This window comes from Schistocerca cancellata, chromosome 4, assembly GCF_023864275.1.
Source record: "Schistocerca cancellata isolate TAMUIC-IGC-003103 chromosome 4, iqSchCanc2.1, whole genome shotgun sequence".
NCBI lineage: Eukaryota > Metazoa > Arthropoda > Insecta > Orthoptera > Acrididae > Schistocerca > Schistocerca cancellata.
In genome coordinates, this window is record NC_064629.1 from 383,801,851 (window position 1) to 383,819,933 (window position 18,083).

An 18,083-nucleotide genomic window follows, 5' to 3' on the forward strand; every position below is an offset into this window, starting at 1 on the left:
CTTATTACTACAGGTTAGTATGTGGTGCCGGTGTTTATTTGTTTTATGATTGTTGTGTTGTTTTTGACTGTGTTGTGGCATGCAGTGTCATGCGTTGTTGGTTTTGATCCCTTACATTTAGATTCCTTCTGAGTCTTGTTCACTTAGTGTTCCTCCCTCGGTTTCGGAAACTGTGGTCGTGTTTGTGTCCTCCCATGTGGTTTGTTGTGTTGTGTTGTTTGTGCTTATCTACGCCTCCCTCCATATGGGTTTTGGCGCTTGTATTCTTCGTGCAGAGTGTTCGATACAATATCGGCAACACTATTTATTGTGTTCCAGTCATCGAGATTACGTATTATTCTGGCGATTTCATTGTCGTTCTGTATAAGTCTCGCTTGTGCTAGTGTGTTGCACAGCAGTGTGACATGTTCTGGTGTCTCAGTTTCTCCGCATACGCATACTTCATCGTTAGTTAGTCCCATACGGTTTAAATGTACCGGATACATCCCGTGGCTTGTCAGGAAATGGATCATCCCCCGGCTTGGGTCGGCATGTTTCAGTTGTAGTCTTTCGTGTACATCAGGAAGGAAAGAATGTACTTGGCGACCCTTGTCGAATGCATCCCACCCTCTCTGCCATGTTTGAATCCGCCAGTGTTTCATTTGTGTTTTGTTCATAATGTTGGTTCCCGTAATTTCGGCGACTTTATCGAGCCCGTCCCTCTTAAGCCAGTAAACCGCAGCTCTGTAACGTATTGCTATGTCTATAGGGCAGGTCCCCTCGCAACGTAAAGTGCCTCTAGTGACGTGGTGTTGAAGTCTCCGCTCATTCTCAGGAGTACACTACGTTGATCTCGTCTTGCATTTGTCTTGTTAGTCTGTATGTTCAGTCTGTGAGCCCAGGCACTTGCGGCGAAGCATGGGATGGATTCAAAATCGCAATGTGGTAGGTCCATATCGTCTTAATAGTTAATTTGTACTGAGTTGTGTTTAGTCTTGCTAGTTTGTGCATAATTTTGGAGGCTTTGTCAATTTTATATGATGGTTGAAAGTCTGTTTTTCGTCTGGATGCAGTCCGAGATGCATGTTGACCGGCGTTGCCTGGTAAAATGCTATCGTGATGCCTCGTGTAAGGAGGACAAATGCGTACCATCACGTTTCCGCCTTGTATAAAGGTCGGATTGTAGCCTATCGCGATTGCGGTTTGTCGTAACGCGACATTGCTGCTCGCGTTGGTCGAAATCCAATGCCTGTTAACAGAATATAGAATCTGTGGGTTCAGGAGGGTAATACGGATCGCCATGCTGGATCCCAACGGCCTCGTATCACTAGCAGTCGAGATGACAGGCATCTTATCCGCATGGCTGTAACGGATCGTGCAGCCACGTCTCGATCCCTGAATCAAAAGATGGGGACGTTTGCAAGACAACAACCATCTGCACGAACAGTTCGACGACATTTGCAGCAGCATGGTGTATCAGCTCGGAGTCCATGGCTGCGGTTACCCTTGACGCTGCATCACAGACAGGAGCGCCTGCGATGGTATACTCAACGACGAAGCTGAGTGCACGAATGGCAAAACGTCATTCTTTCGGATGAATCCAAGTTCTGTTTACAGCATCATGATGGTCGCATCCGTGTTTGGCGACATCGCGGTGAACGCACATTGGAAGCGTGTATTAGTCATCGCCATACTGGCGTATCACTCGGCGTGATGGTATGGGGTGCCATTGGTTACACGTCTCGGTCACCTCTTGTTCGCATTGACGGCACTTTGAACAGTGGACGTTACATTTCGGATGTGTTACGACCCGTGGCACTACCCTTCATTCGATCCCTGCGAAACCCTACATTTCAGCAGGATAATGCACGATCGCATGTTGCAGGTCCTGTACGGACCTTTATGGATACAGAAAATGTTCGACTGCTGCCCAGGCCAGCACATTCTCCAGATCTCTCACCAACTGAAAACGTCTGGTCAATGGTGGCCGAGCAACTGGCTCGTCACAATACACCAGTCAGTACTCTTGATGAACTGTGGTATCGTGTTGAAGCTGCATGGGCAGCTGTACCTCTACACGCCATCCAAGATTTGTTTGACTCAATGCCCAGGCGTATCAAGGCCGTTATGACGGTCAGAGGTGGTTGTTCTGGGTACTGATTTCTCAGGATCTATGCACCCAAATTGCGTGAAAATGTAATCACATGTCAGTTCTTTTTCTTCTTTCGTTTCACCCTCTTTGGGGTACGCTGGATCAATCATTTCTTTGTGCGTTGTTCCTTTCTTAGGGCCCAGTACTTCTTCATTCTTTCTGATCTTCTTCTCCTCTCTTCTTCCGAGATGAAGGATTTGGACTTTTGTGTGGATTTGTCTTGGAACCTTATGTTTTCATCTTTAGTAATTAATTTAGCAGTTCGATCAATAAGTGAACTTTCTGAAATATTTAACTCCACTAGGTCTTTCTCAGTTTCTTTAAACCAGTTGGGCTTCGTTTTTCGGTTACGGAAGAAGTCAAAGATTTGTTTAGTTAATCTGTTGGAATTCATTCTGAGAAGATGACCATAAAAATTTATTCTCCTTTTTCGCATAGAATCTGAAAGTTTTTCAATTTTCTTGTAGAGAGTTTCATTTTTGATGTATATAATCTTATTGTCTTGAAATTTTGGCCCAATGATTTTTCTTAAAATTTTTCTTTCCTTTACCTCAAGTTTCTCCATTTGGCCTTTGAAATTCATGTTAAGTGTTTCTGCTGCATACAGTGCTTCTGGCTTAATCACTGTCTTGTAATGTGTAATTTTGGACCCCCATGTAAGGGATTTTTTGTTGTATGTATTTTTTGTTAGTTGGAAGGCCAATTCAAGTTTATTTTTTCTGGATTCCATTGCTTTGCTTTCCCCAGCATTCCAAGTAATCCATTCTCCGAGATATTTGAATTCTTTTACTATTTCAATCTTCTGTTCTTGAACTTTGAGGTATTTACATGAGTGCTTGATGTTTGTCAATATCTTAGTTTTTTCAGAGGAGATGTGAAGACCAATTTTAGCTGCTTGTTTCTTTAGTTCAAGGATTTGCTCCCGTGCTTCTTCCATTGTTTCAGCAAACAGGGCCATATCATCTGCAAAAGCAATGCAATTTACTTTAAGGTTCTTCTTTTTGCAACCCAGTCTTATACCACTCTTAATATTTGTGTTCCATTCCCTGACTACTTTCTCAAGCGCACAATTGAACAGCAACGGTGAGAGCCCATCGCCCTGTCGCACTCCCGTTTTTATTTCAAAGGGTTCTGATAGTTCGCCCATAAATTTAACTTTCGAAAATGTATTTGTAAGGGTCGCTTTTATAATATTAGTTGTTTTCTTATCCAAACCCATTTCTTCCAGAACTGATAACAGAGATTCTCTATCAATCGAATCATATGCTTTTTTGAAATCAATGAAGGAGATTACGTATGTCTTTGCCCTTGATTTTTGGTATGCCATAATGTTTTTGAGGTTTAGTATTTGTTCCGAACATGATCTACCCTTTCTGAAACCTCCCTGGTATTCCCCGATTTTCGGATCCAATTGCGGCTCTGCCCTGTTCAAAAGGACTTTAGAAAGAATCTTGTACGTTATATCCAGCAGTGATATTCCTCTGTAATTGTTGGGGTCTGTCTTCAAACCTTTCTTGTGGATAGGGTGGATGAGAGCTGTTCTCCATTCTGCCTGGATCTCTTCTTCTTTCCAGATTTGATCGAAAACACACTTTAGGGATGTAACTGCATTTTTGTCAGCCTTTTTCCATAGTTCGCCCACTATTTGATTTTCTCCAGACGCCTTGTTGTTTTTAAGTTCTGAAATGACTTTCAGTAGTTCTTCAGTCGTCGGTGGTTCTGAATCCGGCTTCTCACGGTTGTTTGGAATGGATTCAAATTTTTCAAGGATGGGTTCACAATTCAAGAGTTTCTCAAAGTAGCCTGCTAGTATTTTGCAGTTTTCCGTGTTGTTGTGAGCGATGGTCCCATTTACATCTCGAAATTGGAGGGTGGGTGCTTTGTATCTTGATAACCTTTGTTTGAAAGTTCTGTAAAAGCTCCTTGTGTTGTTTTTTGCAAATTCTTCATCAATTTGGAGGAGAGTTTTGTTTTCGTGTGTCTTCTTAATACTTTTTATATCTTTATCTACCAGTTTTCTAACTGTAATGAAATTCAGTCTACTTTCTTCTGTTTTCTGTGATTGCCAATTTTGCCATGCCTGTTTCCTTGTTTCAATGAGGGCATCACATTCCAGCGACCACCAGGCATGTTTTTTACTTTTTTTGTTAGGTGCTATCCGTTCAGCTGTAGTAATGAGGTTTTCCTTGATATCCCCCCAGCTTTGTGTCTGAATGGTTTCTGTTGCTTTTGTGAATTCATCTGATTTTAATATCTTTTCTGTGCTATACTTCCGACCCTTAATTTGTTTCACGCTGCGTTTCCTGTTTGGGATGACTTTGAACTTAATTTTAGAAAGGTAATGGTCTGAATCCAAGTTTGCACCCCTGAGTACCCTAACGTTCATGATTTCTTTGCTAGAAATCTTCTTGATTGCCACATGATCAAGTTGAAATTCCCCAAGGCTAGGATTTGGGGATATCCATGTCTTTTGTCTTCGTGGTAGTTTCTTGAACGCTGTGGATTTAAGAATTAAATTGTGTGCTTGGCAAAGTTCTATTAGTCTCACACCATTTCTGTTTGTTCTCTTGTGTGCAGAATAGTTTCCAACTATTTTCTTATATCTTTTTTCTTTACCAATCTGCGCATTAAAATCTCCAAGAAGAATGATGATGTTTTTATCTGGAATTTTCTGAATAATGTCATCTAGATGATTCCAAAAGGCCTCCACTTTTTCTTTGTTTTTCCTGTTATCCTCGTTTATAGGGGCATGTGCATTGTGTAGATTTTGTTTGTGCTTGTGAATGTAAGACTTGAGATTCTTTCTGATTGGGAATCAAAGCCAACTATTGAGTTCAAGATTTGTTTGTTGATTATAAAGGCTGTCCCAAGATGTGGTACATTTTTCATTACTATCGGTCCCACTTTCCCTCTGTATATCCTAAAACCTTCGGAATCGAAGGTATCTGTATCCATGTATCGTGTTTCTTGAATGGCTGTTATGAGTATGTTGTGGTTCTTTAGCGTATCTGTTAGATGTTTTAGTTTTCCGGTTTTCAACAATGAGTTTGCATTGAAAGTTGCTAGGTATGTTGATTGCCTATACTGAAATTTGGATGAGATTCCAAGACACTCCGACTTGTCTTTGTGCAATGTTGCAGACTCCCCAGAATCCGAATGTCTGCTGACGTACTGGCGTACGGTGGATCGTCAACCTGGGGTAAAACAGTTTACATCACACACTTCCATGATTGATGAAAGTTATTTTGGGTGTGGCCCAAAGGCCACAAAATGTACAACCAAGATTGTGAGTCCTGGAGGTAGTTCTTCCGCTCTCTCTGCCGTTGGGAATCTGAACTTCCTCTTCCGCCTTTGAGACCGTTGACCAGGTTTCACCTAGTAACCCTAGGCAGGGGCCCTTACAGGGTGCTACCATCCGGAGCCAGATGGACCCAGGTTTTTTTTAACGAGGTGTTACTCCTCCCCCTGCTCCTTCCTCATCACTTGCGAAATGAGGCCCCGGACTTGGGACCGGCAGTGGTGGAGTTACATGTCAGTTCTAGTATAATATATTTGTCCAATGAGTACCTGTTTATCATCTGCATTTCTTCTTGGTGTAGCAATTTCAATGGCCAGTAGTGTAATACATAAACCTTACGAAAATATCGTATTTCTTAATCCGAAGGTAATAAAAATTTTTTGGGGATACTGAAGGAAATTGAGTTTAGTGAGTCACCTAATTATATCCACACATCATTAAAATTATTTGCGCGTCGACGCTGGTAGTGCAGAGGTTGGTCCTCCGTGTAAAGATATCTTGAGATACGAATAAATGTGCGTAGGTGCATGTGGCGTGTTGAGCGCAAGTTGACCGGGAAGTGCGGCCACGTGCAGGGCGCAGGAATTTGTGATCCAACGATGACACTTTTCTCCCAGATACGTTCTGCCACACACACACTCACACTATAATTCTTAATTCTGCACTTACTATGCAGAAAAGAGTTTTTGTTTTCTTTCAGTTTTTTCCCAGCCACGCACTGTTATCTTTCGGCACTCTTTGGGTTAGTGAAGTTCGACACTTATTTGAAGAAGCGGACGTCGGCAATAGACAGAATCAACCTGAGGTCCCCAGATCCCAAAGTTTAGGAACTGACGGAGTACAAAAAATGGTTCAAATGTATCTGAGCACTATGGGACTTAACTGCTGAGTCATCAGTCTCCTAGAAATTAGAACTGCTTAAATCTAACTAACCTAAAGACATTACACACATTCATGCCCGAGGCAGGATACGAACCCGCGACCGTAGCGATCGCGCGGTTCCAGACTGAAGCGCCTAGAACCGCTCGGCCACAACGGCCGGCTGACGGAGTACAGCATCGGTCGCGCGTTTCCATCGCCATCAAACGAGCACCACATAGTTAATGTCGACTTGCACTTCGCACAAGCGACTTCTAATCAAGCTGCGGGCCTATAGGGTATCTTCTCAGTTGTGAGTCTGGATTCGTGATTTCATGTCAAGAAGGTCGCAGTTCGTAGTAATAGACGGCAAATCATCGAGTAAAACTGAAGTGATATCAGGTGTTCCCCAGGGAAGCGTCCTGGGACCTCTGCTGTTCCTGATCTATACAAATGACCTGGGTGACAATCTGAGCAGTTCTCTTAGGTTGTTCGCAGATGATGCTTTAATTTACCGTCTAGTAAGGTCATCCGAAGACCAGTATCAGTTGCAAAGCGATTTAGAAAAGATTGCTGTATGGTGTGGCAGTGGCAGTTGACGCTAAATAACGAAAAGAGTGAGGTGATCAACATGAGTTCCAAAAGAAATCCGTTGGAATTCGATTACTCGATACATAGTACAATTCTCAAGGCTGTCAAATCAACTAAGTACCTATGTTTTAAAATTACGAACAACTTCAGCTGGAAAGACCACATAGACACTATTGCGGGGAAGGCGAGCCAAAGGTTGCGTTTCATTGGCAGGACACTTAGAAGATGCAACAAGTTCACTAAAGAGACAGCTTACACTACACTCGTTCGTCCTCTGTTAGAATATTGCTGTGCGGTGTGGGATCCTTACCAGGTGGGATTGACGGAGGACATCGAAAGGGTGCGAAAAAGAGAAGCTCGTATGTAGTATCACGTAATGGGGGAGAGAGTGTGGCAGATATGATACGCGAGTTGGGATGGAAGTCATTAAAGCAAAGACTTTTTCGTCGCGGCGACATCTATTTACGAAATTTCAGTCACCAACTTTCTCTTCCGAATGCGAAAATATTTTGTTGAGCCCAACCTACATAGGTAGGAATGATCATCAAAATAAAATAAGAGAAAGCAGAGCTCGAACAAAAAGGTTTAGGTGTTCGTTTTTCCCGCGCGCTGTTCGGGAGTGGAATGGTAGAGAGATAGTATGATTGTGGTCGAAGAACCCTCTGCCAAGCACTTAAATGTGAATTGCAGAGTTATCATGTAGATGTAGATGTAGATGTAGATATAGATGTAGATGTAGATGCACTCTCAGGAGAGCGAATGCACCCTACCATTTCGGTGTATATGACGATTCAAGTAGCCATGTTTGAGTTTTAGGAGTGCAACTAATATGTATAATTTTTTTGGTTTGGCTTGTTTAATATACCTGGATAATGCTAGATGTATACTAATTCACCGTAGCAATGTCCTCTAGTTGCTCTGGGTCTTTTCCATACACAGTCCCACTTTTGTATCGGCGCTTCATTGAATTGGATTATAAAATCAGAGCACTGGATCTCATCATAGTCTTGTCAGTCATTGACAATAGTTTCGTTCGGTGTTATTAGCCAGTTCATAACCTCAAGGCCGCCATGGTATTTTAGCCACACAAAAATAGCCTCTTCATTGTACTCCTGTCTGTACTACACGTGTTGTGTTATCTTCCACACCAGGATGATGGTACGGTATTGTTTGTGGTGGTACTTTTACTTACAGCACTGCTTGATAGGTAAACATCATATCAGCGATTGGAGATAAGTAACTAAGAGCCGTTCAAATTGCTGGTAATTCTACTGACATACTCGATGTTTCTGGAAACAGTCTATACGATCTAACGTCGCCAGAGACAGTCTATAGGTACGACAGTATTTTTGGAAGTCAGAGTATTTGTGTTGAGCGCCATACATAACGGGTACATCGAAGTAAACGGAAGTGTCTTTGCATCAAAATAGAAATCACCTGAGGTGAGTAACGACTGTAGTTGCAAAACCACATACTTATTTTAAAAATAATGAGGAACACACTGAATTAAATTAACAAAAGCACGATGCACATCATGGCACTGAGTTTTTACAGATTTCTATTAATGCACTCTAGAATGTGTCGCGAGCTAAGAAGTAATTGCAGTAGAAACATAGTTATTGCGACACATCAGAATAAGGACACGATAGAAAGTCTTGCAGAACTCCATGTTTAGCTGTTGCGTAATGATAGTCCCATGTTTTCTCTCTCAGTGTTCTAGCCAACCTACATACTGCAATAGAGAATGGGGATGGTCAAAACTGTTGCCTAGAAAAGTACAATGATATATGCTAAAGGCAGAGGTGACTATATATACGATTAACTTAATACTAGAATCGCACAAAAATATCGAAACACGGTGAGAAATGCATGCTTGAACATGCTAGCCAAGCCTGCTGCATACGCTGTTGTATTTGACCACAACGTCACCAGTGCAATGTCCTCAAGGCGTTGCAAGTGTCAGTCGTGTTCAGAAGAATGTTCTGTGTAGCTGCCGGAGCTAAATGAAGTCAAAGGTGGGCAAACTGTTGGTGCTCGTATGGTGGTGCTTCTGTAAACAACGTAGCGGCAATCTTTGGTGGTTCAATAGGCACCGTATTGAAGATTTATATCACATACGGGGGAAGCGGAGAAATGTCATCCGTTAAGTCACAACTCAGACAGAACTGTGAGTTGAATGGCCGGCCGAAGTGGCCGAGCGGCTATAGACGCTACAATCTGGAACCGCACGACCACTATGGTTGCGGGTTCGAATCCTGCTTCGGGCATGGATGTGTTTGATGTCCCTTAGGTTAGTTAGGTTTAAGTAGTTCTAAGTTCTAGGAGACTGATAACCTCAGAAGTTAAGTCCCACAGTGCTCAGAGCCTTTTTCTTTTGTGTATGTTGAATGATTGTGAAGGACTATCATTTAAGAGGACTGTGGCGAACAAAAGTCTCCGGATAACTGAATGTCGAACTCGCGAATCCTGTCAGCACCAAAGCAATACGAAGGGAGCTCCATAAACAGGGAATTTCAGGGCGCGCTGGAATTCCAAAACTGTTCATCAGTGATGCGAGTGCCCGTAACGTGAAAACGTGGTGCCGAAGCCATAAAACCTGGAATATAGCGATGGAAAATTTTTATTTGCTCGGATGAGTGTTATTTCACACTATTTCCAACTTATAGCCGAGTTTATGTCCCAAGAGCGAAATATGGTGGGGCTTCGGTGGTGATGTGGACAACCATATCGTGGTATTCTATGGGTCGCACGGTCACTCTGTATGGTCGCATTAATGCCAAGGTTTCTGTGACCATTTTGGTTGATAAGGTGCATCATATTGTACAATGTTTGTTCCCCTGTGGTGATACTGTGTTAGGAGACGACACAGCTAGTATCGTAGAGGACTGGTTTTGTGAGGACGAGAAATTGAATAATCGCATCTTCCCTGGTGAGCACAGTCACCATATCTCAGTACTGTTGTGCCTTTGTGGTTTACTCTGGAGAGGAGGGTGCGTGATCGTAATTTATCTCCATCGTCGTGTCCTGAACTTGCCACTACTTTTCAGAAAGAAAGGTATAAGATTCCCTTGCCCATTCTGAGGTGACTGGAAGCTCTTTTGAATGTCAATGGTTTTCCTACACCATGTTAGCCATAGCAATGTAATTTATTGTATTTCTGGTGTTTCCACATTTTTGTCCATCCCCTGTAGTTCACTTCTAGCACACGTTCTATTAGCCTACTAACACGCTTAATTCGAACAGAGGAGCGCAAAGAAGTAAATATGATCAAGATTGAACAATCAAAATGAAGAAAGGTCTCAACACAAAAGGACGGAATATTATCAATTTGGAAACCTGTTGGCAGTACAGCATAGCATCATGAACATAATACAACAGCTAAACACCAACTTACACATTCATCAATAAAATCATAATTTCTTTTCCCTACATCTGAACTGAGTTTCCGAAAGAACTTTGAATAAGTGAGAAGACGAAGAAAGGATGTGATAAAAAAGTTTTCACGCACTACTTCACATGTTCGTAAGTGGGAGAATATCGAAACTATTAATTGTCATGCTGTCCATTGACTCGGGTTTGCAAATAATGGTTGATATAGATAACACGCACAGTCTCAGCTTCTGCCATAAGTGAGAGCCAGATGCCGATTACTTGGTTGTATTTGGTGAGATGCTACGTGATTTACACTGTTCAGACGATATATTATTTTTCCAAAACCGCTGACAATGGCTCGAATTACTAAAACCTTCCAAAAAAGACTTTATAATAAGAAATTAACTGTCTGAATGGCAAGGAATGAACAAAGAGCCTGAAAAGTTGCTTACGTACAGATGGGGCTCTAGTTCAGCTGGGGCGAAACAATCATTGGCGGGCAACCTCTGGGCCAACTGCTGCTCGTTAGTTGTCGACAGACAGCCTGCATCGACTTGCATTTCCCTCACTGCTTTTTATACTCCGAATACATTGTGTTTACTGTGTGGCAAGAGATATACCCATTCAAAAAGGGGCTCTAAAAAGAGTGAATTTTACTAACAAGATCCAGAATATCTTTATTATAATTAAAACATAAAATGGATAGTTTGTGATGTCCTATTATAATGAGTGGCCAAATGTTGCGTGACGACAATCGATCTGATATCGGACGTCTGCTGCTAAAGCTTATACTGTGCAGTTTGTCACCGTCCAGTCCAGGTAGAACTGGTTCCTGACCTCCGCCCCCCCCCTCCCTACCCATCTGCCTCATAGTAGTACATCAACAGCTTCGTATGGCTTTGTGGAAACAAGCTGACATCCGTTCGTCAAACGCTTGCAGTCGTTCTGTACACCGTTTTACGCATATGGAGACATTGTCTATGCGATGCAGGAGTCCGCCCTGTACACTATTTACCTGGCAAATCGGATTTCTTATGCGTCTCCGATATGCTGCGACTCATGCATCTTACACCTATTACCATCGCATGTTCAAAGTCGGTTAAAACTCGGGAAGTGCTGCTATGTTCATTAGAGACCTGTTTCCAACAGACTGTACAGATATTGTGTCTACCCCAGGGTCATCTACATATACATCTACATCTACATGATAACTCTGCAATTCACATTTAAGTGCTTGGCAGAGGGTTCTTCGACCACAATCATACTATCTCTCTACCATTCCACTCCCGAACAGCGCGCGGGAAAAACGAACACCTAAACCTTTCTGTTCGAGCTCTGATTTCTCTTATTTTATTTTGATGATCATTCCTACCTATGTAAGTTGGGCTCAACAAAATATTTTCGCATTCGGAAGAGAAAGTTGGTGACTGAAATTTCGTAAATAGATGTCGCCGCGACGAAAAAGTCTTTGCTTTAATGACTTCCATCCCAACTCGCGTATCATATCTGCCACACTCTCTCCCCCATTACGTGATACTACAAAACGAGCTGCCCTTTTTTGCACCCTTTCGATGTCCTCCGTCAATCCCACCTGGTAAGGATCCCACACCGCGCAGCAATATTCTAACAGAGGACGAACGAGTGTAGTGTAAGCTGTCTCTTTAGTGGACTTGTTGCATCTTCTAAGTGTCCTGCCAATGAAACGCAACCTTTGGCTCGCCTTCCCCACAATAGTGTCTATGTGGTCCTTCCAACTGAAGTTGTTCGTAATTTTAACACATAGGTACTTAGTTGATTTGACAGCCTTGAGAATTGTACTATGTATTGAGTAATCGAATTCCAACGGATTTCTTTTGGAACTCATGTTGATCACCTCACACTTTTCGTTATTTAGCGTCAACTGCCACTGCCACACCATACAGCAATCTTTTCTAAATCGCTTTGCAACTGATACTGGTCTTCGGATGACCTCACTAGACGGTACATTACAGCATCATCTGCGAACAACCTAAGAGAACTGCTCAGATTGTCACCCAGGTCATTTATATAGATCAGGAACAGCAGAGGTCCCAGGACGCTTCCCTGGGGAACACCTGATATCACTTCAGTTTTACTCGATGATTTGCCGTCTATTACTACGAACTGCGACCTTCCTGACATGAATTCACGAATCCAGACTCACAACTGAGACGATACTCCATAGGCTCGCAGCTTGATTAGAAGTCGCTTGTGAGGAACGGTGTCAAAAGGTTTCTGGAATTCTCGAAATACGGAATCAACTTGAGATCCCCTGTCGATAGCGGCCATTCGTTCGTGCGAATAAAGAGCTAGCTGCGTTGCACAAGACCGATGTTTTCTGAAAACATGCTGATTACGTATCAATAGATCGTTCCCTTCGCCGTGTATCATATTGTTTGAACACAGTATATGCTCCAAAACCCTACTGCAAACCGACGTCAATGATATAGGTCTGTAGTTCGATGGATTACTCAGGTCTGTAGTTCGATGGATTACTCCTACTACCCTTCTTAAACACTTGTGAGACCTGCGCAATTTTCCAATCTGTAGGTACAGATCTATCGGTGAGCGAGCGATTGTATATGATTGCTAAGTAGGGAGCTATTGTATCAGCGTAATCTGAAAGTAACCTAATCGGTATACAATCTGGACCTGAAGACATGCCCGTATCAAGCGATTTGAGTTGCTTCGCAACCCCTAAGGTATCTACTTCTAAGAAACTCATGCTAGCAGCTGTTCGTGTTTCAAATTCTGGAATATTCCATTCGTCTTCCCTTGTGAAGGAATTTTGGAAAACTGCTTTCAATAACTCCACTTTAGCGGTACAGTCGTCGGTAACAGTACCACCGGCACTGCTCAGCGAAGGTATTGACTGCGTCTTGCCGCTTGTGTACTTTACATACGACCAGAATATCTTCGTATTTTATACCAAATTTCGAGACAATGTTTCGTTGTGGAAACTGTTGTGGACTGACAAGACAGCCAGTCCACAGTGACGGGTAACCGAAAGGCACGCGTTTACACACGCCGGCTGGCGTTAGGTCTGAAACAGGATACGTAATGAATGCTATAAAGAAAAGTACGTAGCTGCTGGAATACTTAACTTTAATCCATCATTTGTATACAGCATTCTTGATGATACAAGTGAGACTCTCTCTAGAAATGGTTAATGTCGCCTTGCTAGGTCGTAGCCATGGACTTAGCTGAAGGCTATTCTATCTCTCGGCAAATGAGAGAAAGGCTTCGTCAGTGTAGTCGCTAGCAAAGTCGTCGTACAACTGGGACGAGTCCTAGTACGTCTCTCTAGACCTGCCGTGTGGTGGCGCTCGGTTTGCGATCACTGACAGTGGCGACACGCGGGTCCGACATGTACTAATGGACCGCGGCCGATTTAAAGCTACCACCTAGCAAGTGTGGTATCTGGCGGTGACACCACAGAAACTATTAAAGGCATCTCGCATTGAAGTCCGTGCCAAATGCTGTAACAGCATTTGAAGGGCGTGATGCTATGTGTATCCAGCCACAAGAGATAAAAAAGAAATGGGCAAGTTGATACAGCAGTCAAGAAATTATTCTCATATGGTATGCAGCGTCACTGATCAGGAAGAAGGTCATGCGCAGATGGGAGGAACAATGACTAGCGGTAGGTGATAGCATGCTGCAGTCGATGAAGGCCACTATCCGACCACGCCTTTACTCCTTTTGGGCACAAAGTTGTCATACTCACCTGTGTCTGCGTGCAGCATAGACCAGTCACGAAGAAGAAAAAAGTTCAAATGTGTGTGAAATCTTATGGGACTTAACTGCTAAGGTCATGAGTCCCTAAGCTTACACACTACTTTACCTAAATTATCCTAAGGACAAACACACATACGCATACCCGTAGGAGGACTCAAACCTCCGCCGGGACCAGCCGCACAGTCCACGACTGCAGCGCCCCAGACCGCTCGGCTAGTTCCGCGCGGCAGTCACGAAGAAAGATCCAACTTTTTGTATAGCCCTGCGATATAGATATTTCATTTTTAACAGAGTACGTTCCATATTTTGAACAAAGGGCAGAGGATCATGACTTTATTTTATGTGGCAACGACGTATGTATGGTAAAACTGTGTCTAAAGATATCTTTAATCAATTCCTCGTCATCATCACCAACAACAATAAGAAAAAAAGAACAGTAAACTCACAAAGCAAGCCGAGCACCTTGAGTCAGTTCATCTACGTAGTTGTGATGTCGGATATGACGTGCACGATGTAGGAGTGAGTACTCCAGTAATCGTCAAGTGTCTAGTGAAAGAAGTGAATCATGACAAAATATTTAAAGACTAAAACCTAATTCTGAACTTTCTAAAATGGTGCAGTTAATTAATGATTTAGGAACTGCCTGAGTCACATTGTGCTTCAGAGCGATAATGACACTGCAAGGCAATCAAGCTCGAGGATAAGTTTTTGGTGAAGTATGGCTTTGAAAAAAGAAACTATCGTCAGAATTAAACATCTTTACTGCTTGTGCAGACCCTGAACCACCACTACCCTGTACACGAGGTGCTCAGAAATGCCCTTCACAAAATTGTAGGACTTGTAGAGGGGAGTGAGTGAGTGCGTAATATTCTCCAGTAATCGTCAAGTGTCTAGTGAAAGAAGTGAATCATGACAAAATATTTAAAGACTAAAACCTAATTCTGAACTTTCCAAAATGGTGCAGTTAATTTATGATTTAGGAACTGCCTGAGTCACATTGTGCTTCAGAGCGATAATGAGACTGCAAGGCAATCAAGCTCGAGGATAAGTTTTTGGTGAAGTATGGCTTTGAAAAAAGAAACTATTGTCAGAATTAAACATCTTTACTGCTTGTGCAAACCCTGAACCACCACTACCCTGTACACGAGGTGCTCGGAAATGCCCTTCACAAAATTGTAGGACTTGTAGAGGGGAGTGAGTGAGTGCGTAATATTCTGAATATCAAGCCCTGTCCGGAAACGTAGCGTTTCCGTTCTACGACGGTTTCATTTCAGATTTTTAGCACGTTCACTCCTGCCTGAGGAACTGACTTGGGCGTGACGCAATGCAATTATTAGATAACAGTTCGAAAGAAAACATAACGAAACATCTATTTGTCACTTAAGCGCATTTGTTTGTATTAACACTTAAACGCCGGCCGAGGTGGCAGAGCTGTTCTGGGCGCTTCAGTCCGGAACCGTGCGACTGCTACGGTCGCAGGTTCAAATCCTGCCTCGCGCATGGATGTGTGTGATGTCCTTAGGTCAGTTAGGTTTAAGTAGTTCTAAGTTCTAGGGGACTGATGGCCTCAGATGTTAAGTCCCATAGTGCTCAGAGCCATTAATGAACACTTAAACATTACGTGTTTACAGTGTTCCAAAACAATTCTTTATGCAGAATAGAAATTCTTCAGTCCTTAAAGCGAAACAGGAAACTGACGTGGCTATAAGATCTCTTGAAACACTGAAAACAAATGACTCGCCACGAATTAGGATGATAGTACTAGAGTTGGAGGAAAAGCGCAAATTCAAAGAGGTATTAATTAAAGACCCATCTTGTGATGAATATAACAGATTTCAGACGTTTCGGAAGAAATTTTTCAGTCTTTGGTAGACAATATAAAAAACCACTTTGAGGACCTGGATTTCTTTTCGGATGTAGTCGTATTAAATTCAGATACATGGCCTTCAGATGATTATGAACGTGTGTTTTATGGTGACATGTCAATTTCTTGCTTGTGGAATGAGGTGGATTTTAAGTTACGTGAAAGCACGTATGCGTCACTAATTAAAGATTTTCGAATCTATAAAGGAAATCCTCAACACATGTCCAATTCTGTGAACGAACTTGTGAAAGCAGTCGAAGTTATACCTATATCTACGGCTGAATGTGAACGCGGATTTAGTGCCATGAATTTAACACTGATTGATCACAGAAATCGCTTACGAATTCCGACACATTCAAATCTACTTTTCATTTCGATAAATGGACCTCCACCGCATTGCTTTGATGCAGAAAAATTTGCAGCAAAGTGGATCAAGTCTCAACACCATAGCGTCCTTGACAAATCAACAGGCAAACCCTCGAATCTTCAGGAGCAGTCTCATTCATCTCGTCTCTTCAACTAAACTCTGTAAGTTAAAATGACCATTATACACTGTAGTACAAGCTGAACCGGCCACACTTTGCTGTGGCTTTCTCACAATACGATGATTTAACAAATTAACATTCACTTATAATTTCAGAGTGTTAAAATTAAGCACAAAACAACACAAAAATTTTAATTTTACATTTTATGCATCTCATATTTTAGTATAGTTTGAGTATCGTATATAACATGAATCATTTACAAAGATGTTAATTAACAACATATGAAGATTTACTAATTTTATAAATGAGATAAAGAAACTCGGCAATGCCCGGATGTCTCTACCTTCCCCTTATGTCCATCTCCTTCTTTTCCTACTCCCCATCTTCTCCTGCCCTTCTCTCTGTCCATCTGCTTCTCTCCTCTATCACCTCCTACCCCCTCTATCACTCTCCGCTTCACTAAGGTCAGTTTCTCTCCCCCTCTAAGTCAATCTCCTCCTCCCCTCTCTTTCTGGCCCTGTGACATCCAACATTTAAATATTGAAAGCAGTAATTTGCGTCTACAATTGCCATAAGGACAATGCTGAATTTTTTTTGTAGTTGATGTATTCACTTCCAATATTCGGAGGACACATAATTTGCACATGTTTGCCATATACGGCTCCTATGCAGTGGGGGAAATTCCACTTCACTTCGAAATTTCTTGCTACCTTCTGCCATTCTTCAGCATCCTTTGGAATCTGAAAAGTAAAACATACTCATTACTTTCCCTATTTTTTCAGACTGATGACACAGAGGACACAGTATCCAAAGATGACGGCGATGTAGCTCTTGAAGAACATGTACCTCCCACATATGCCAAGCACATATTTTCAAATGTTCTTTTTAAAGCGGCCTCGGGGGAGTATGAACAGCAAACTCCGAGCACCGAAACATTGGTTGCAAAAGCTAGCTGTGAAATTGTATATGTGGACAATAATAATTGTGACGAATTCGTTCAAACAGAAACAGAAGAACTTGAATTAATTCGATTTTAGAAATAATTATTTTTAACAGTTCTTTAATATCCATTTTAATTTGCTTAAAAATGCCAATAAAACATTACTTAAATGAAATCAGTACTGAATGTTGGGTGCTTACCTTTATGTAATTCTTCAACACCAATGAAATAGCTTCACATACGTCTGGCAATATGAGGGAAATATGATACTTCAAATAAGTACATTAGTGACTTGTATGAATCGCCAGTGGCTAAAAATCATAATGTGATGGCCCATCGAATTCTTGGTGAAATACTGTCTTGGCAGTTGTTATCTTTCTTTACAATAAGACGTGTAGTTAACTGCAGTAAGTAATTAAAGTCTTCAGTCGACATTCTTGTAAAACTACTAAATAACGCACCATCGTCTGCTTCTAGTTCCTAGGATAGTATTTCATGGACCTTCTTTAAATACTCTTCTCTTCCACCATAGTTTTCTTTTCCTTTGGTTTTCATTTCCGTAGTTAGCTGCATGTGCAAGTACCAAGTAGGCCGACGCTGCGATCACTTTATCATCCATTATACTGCAAGACCGACACACGTGTGGCACAAATTCTGTTACTTTGGTATAAATTAACCTGCCGCATGCAACATACGCCGCAAGATGTTGCATGTTGTAGCATGCTACAAGACGACGCACGCCATATTTCCGTAGCATGCCACAATGTTGCAAGACGTCGCCCCAGCGT

The 18,083-nt window shown here is 42.1% G+C and overlaps 1 protein-coding gene across 1 annotated transcript in view; it reads left to right on the forward strand.

Annotated features, from left to right (window-relative positions):
• Positions 1-17,392, forward strand: part of LOC126184216 (piggyBac transposable element-derived protein 4-like) — a 142,371-nt gene extending 124,979 nt beyond the window's left edge. The window contains exon 2 of the mRNA XM_049926584.1: positions 17,138-17,392. Within this exon, the coding sequence (XP_049782541.1) occupies positions 17,138-17,392 (255 nt within the window). The remainder of the gene's footprint in view (positions 1-17,137) is intronic.
• The last annotated feature ends 691 nt before the right edge of the window (positions 17,393-18,083 follow it).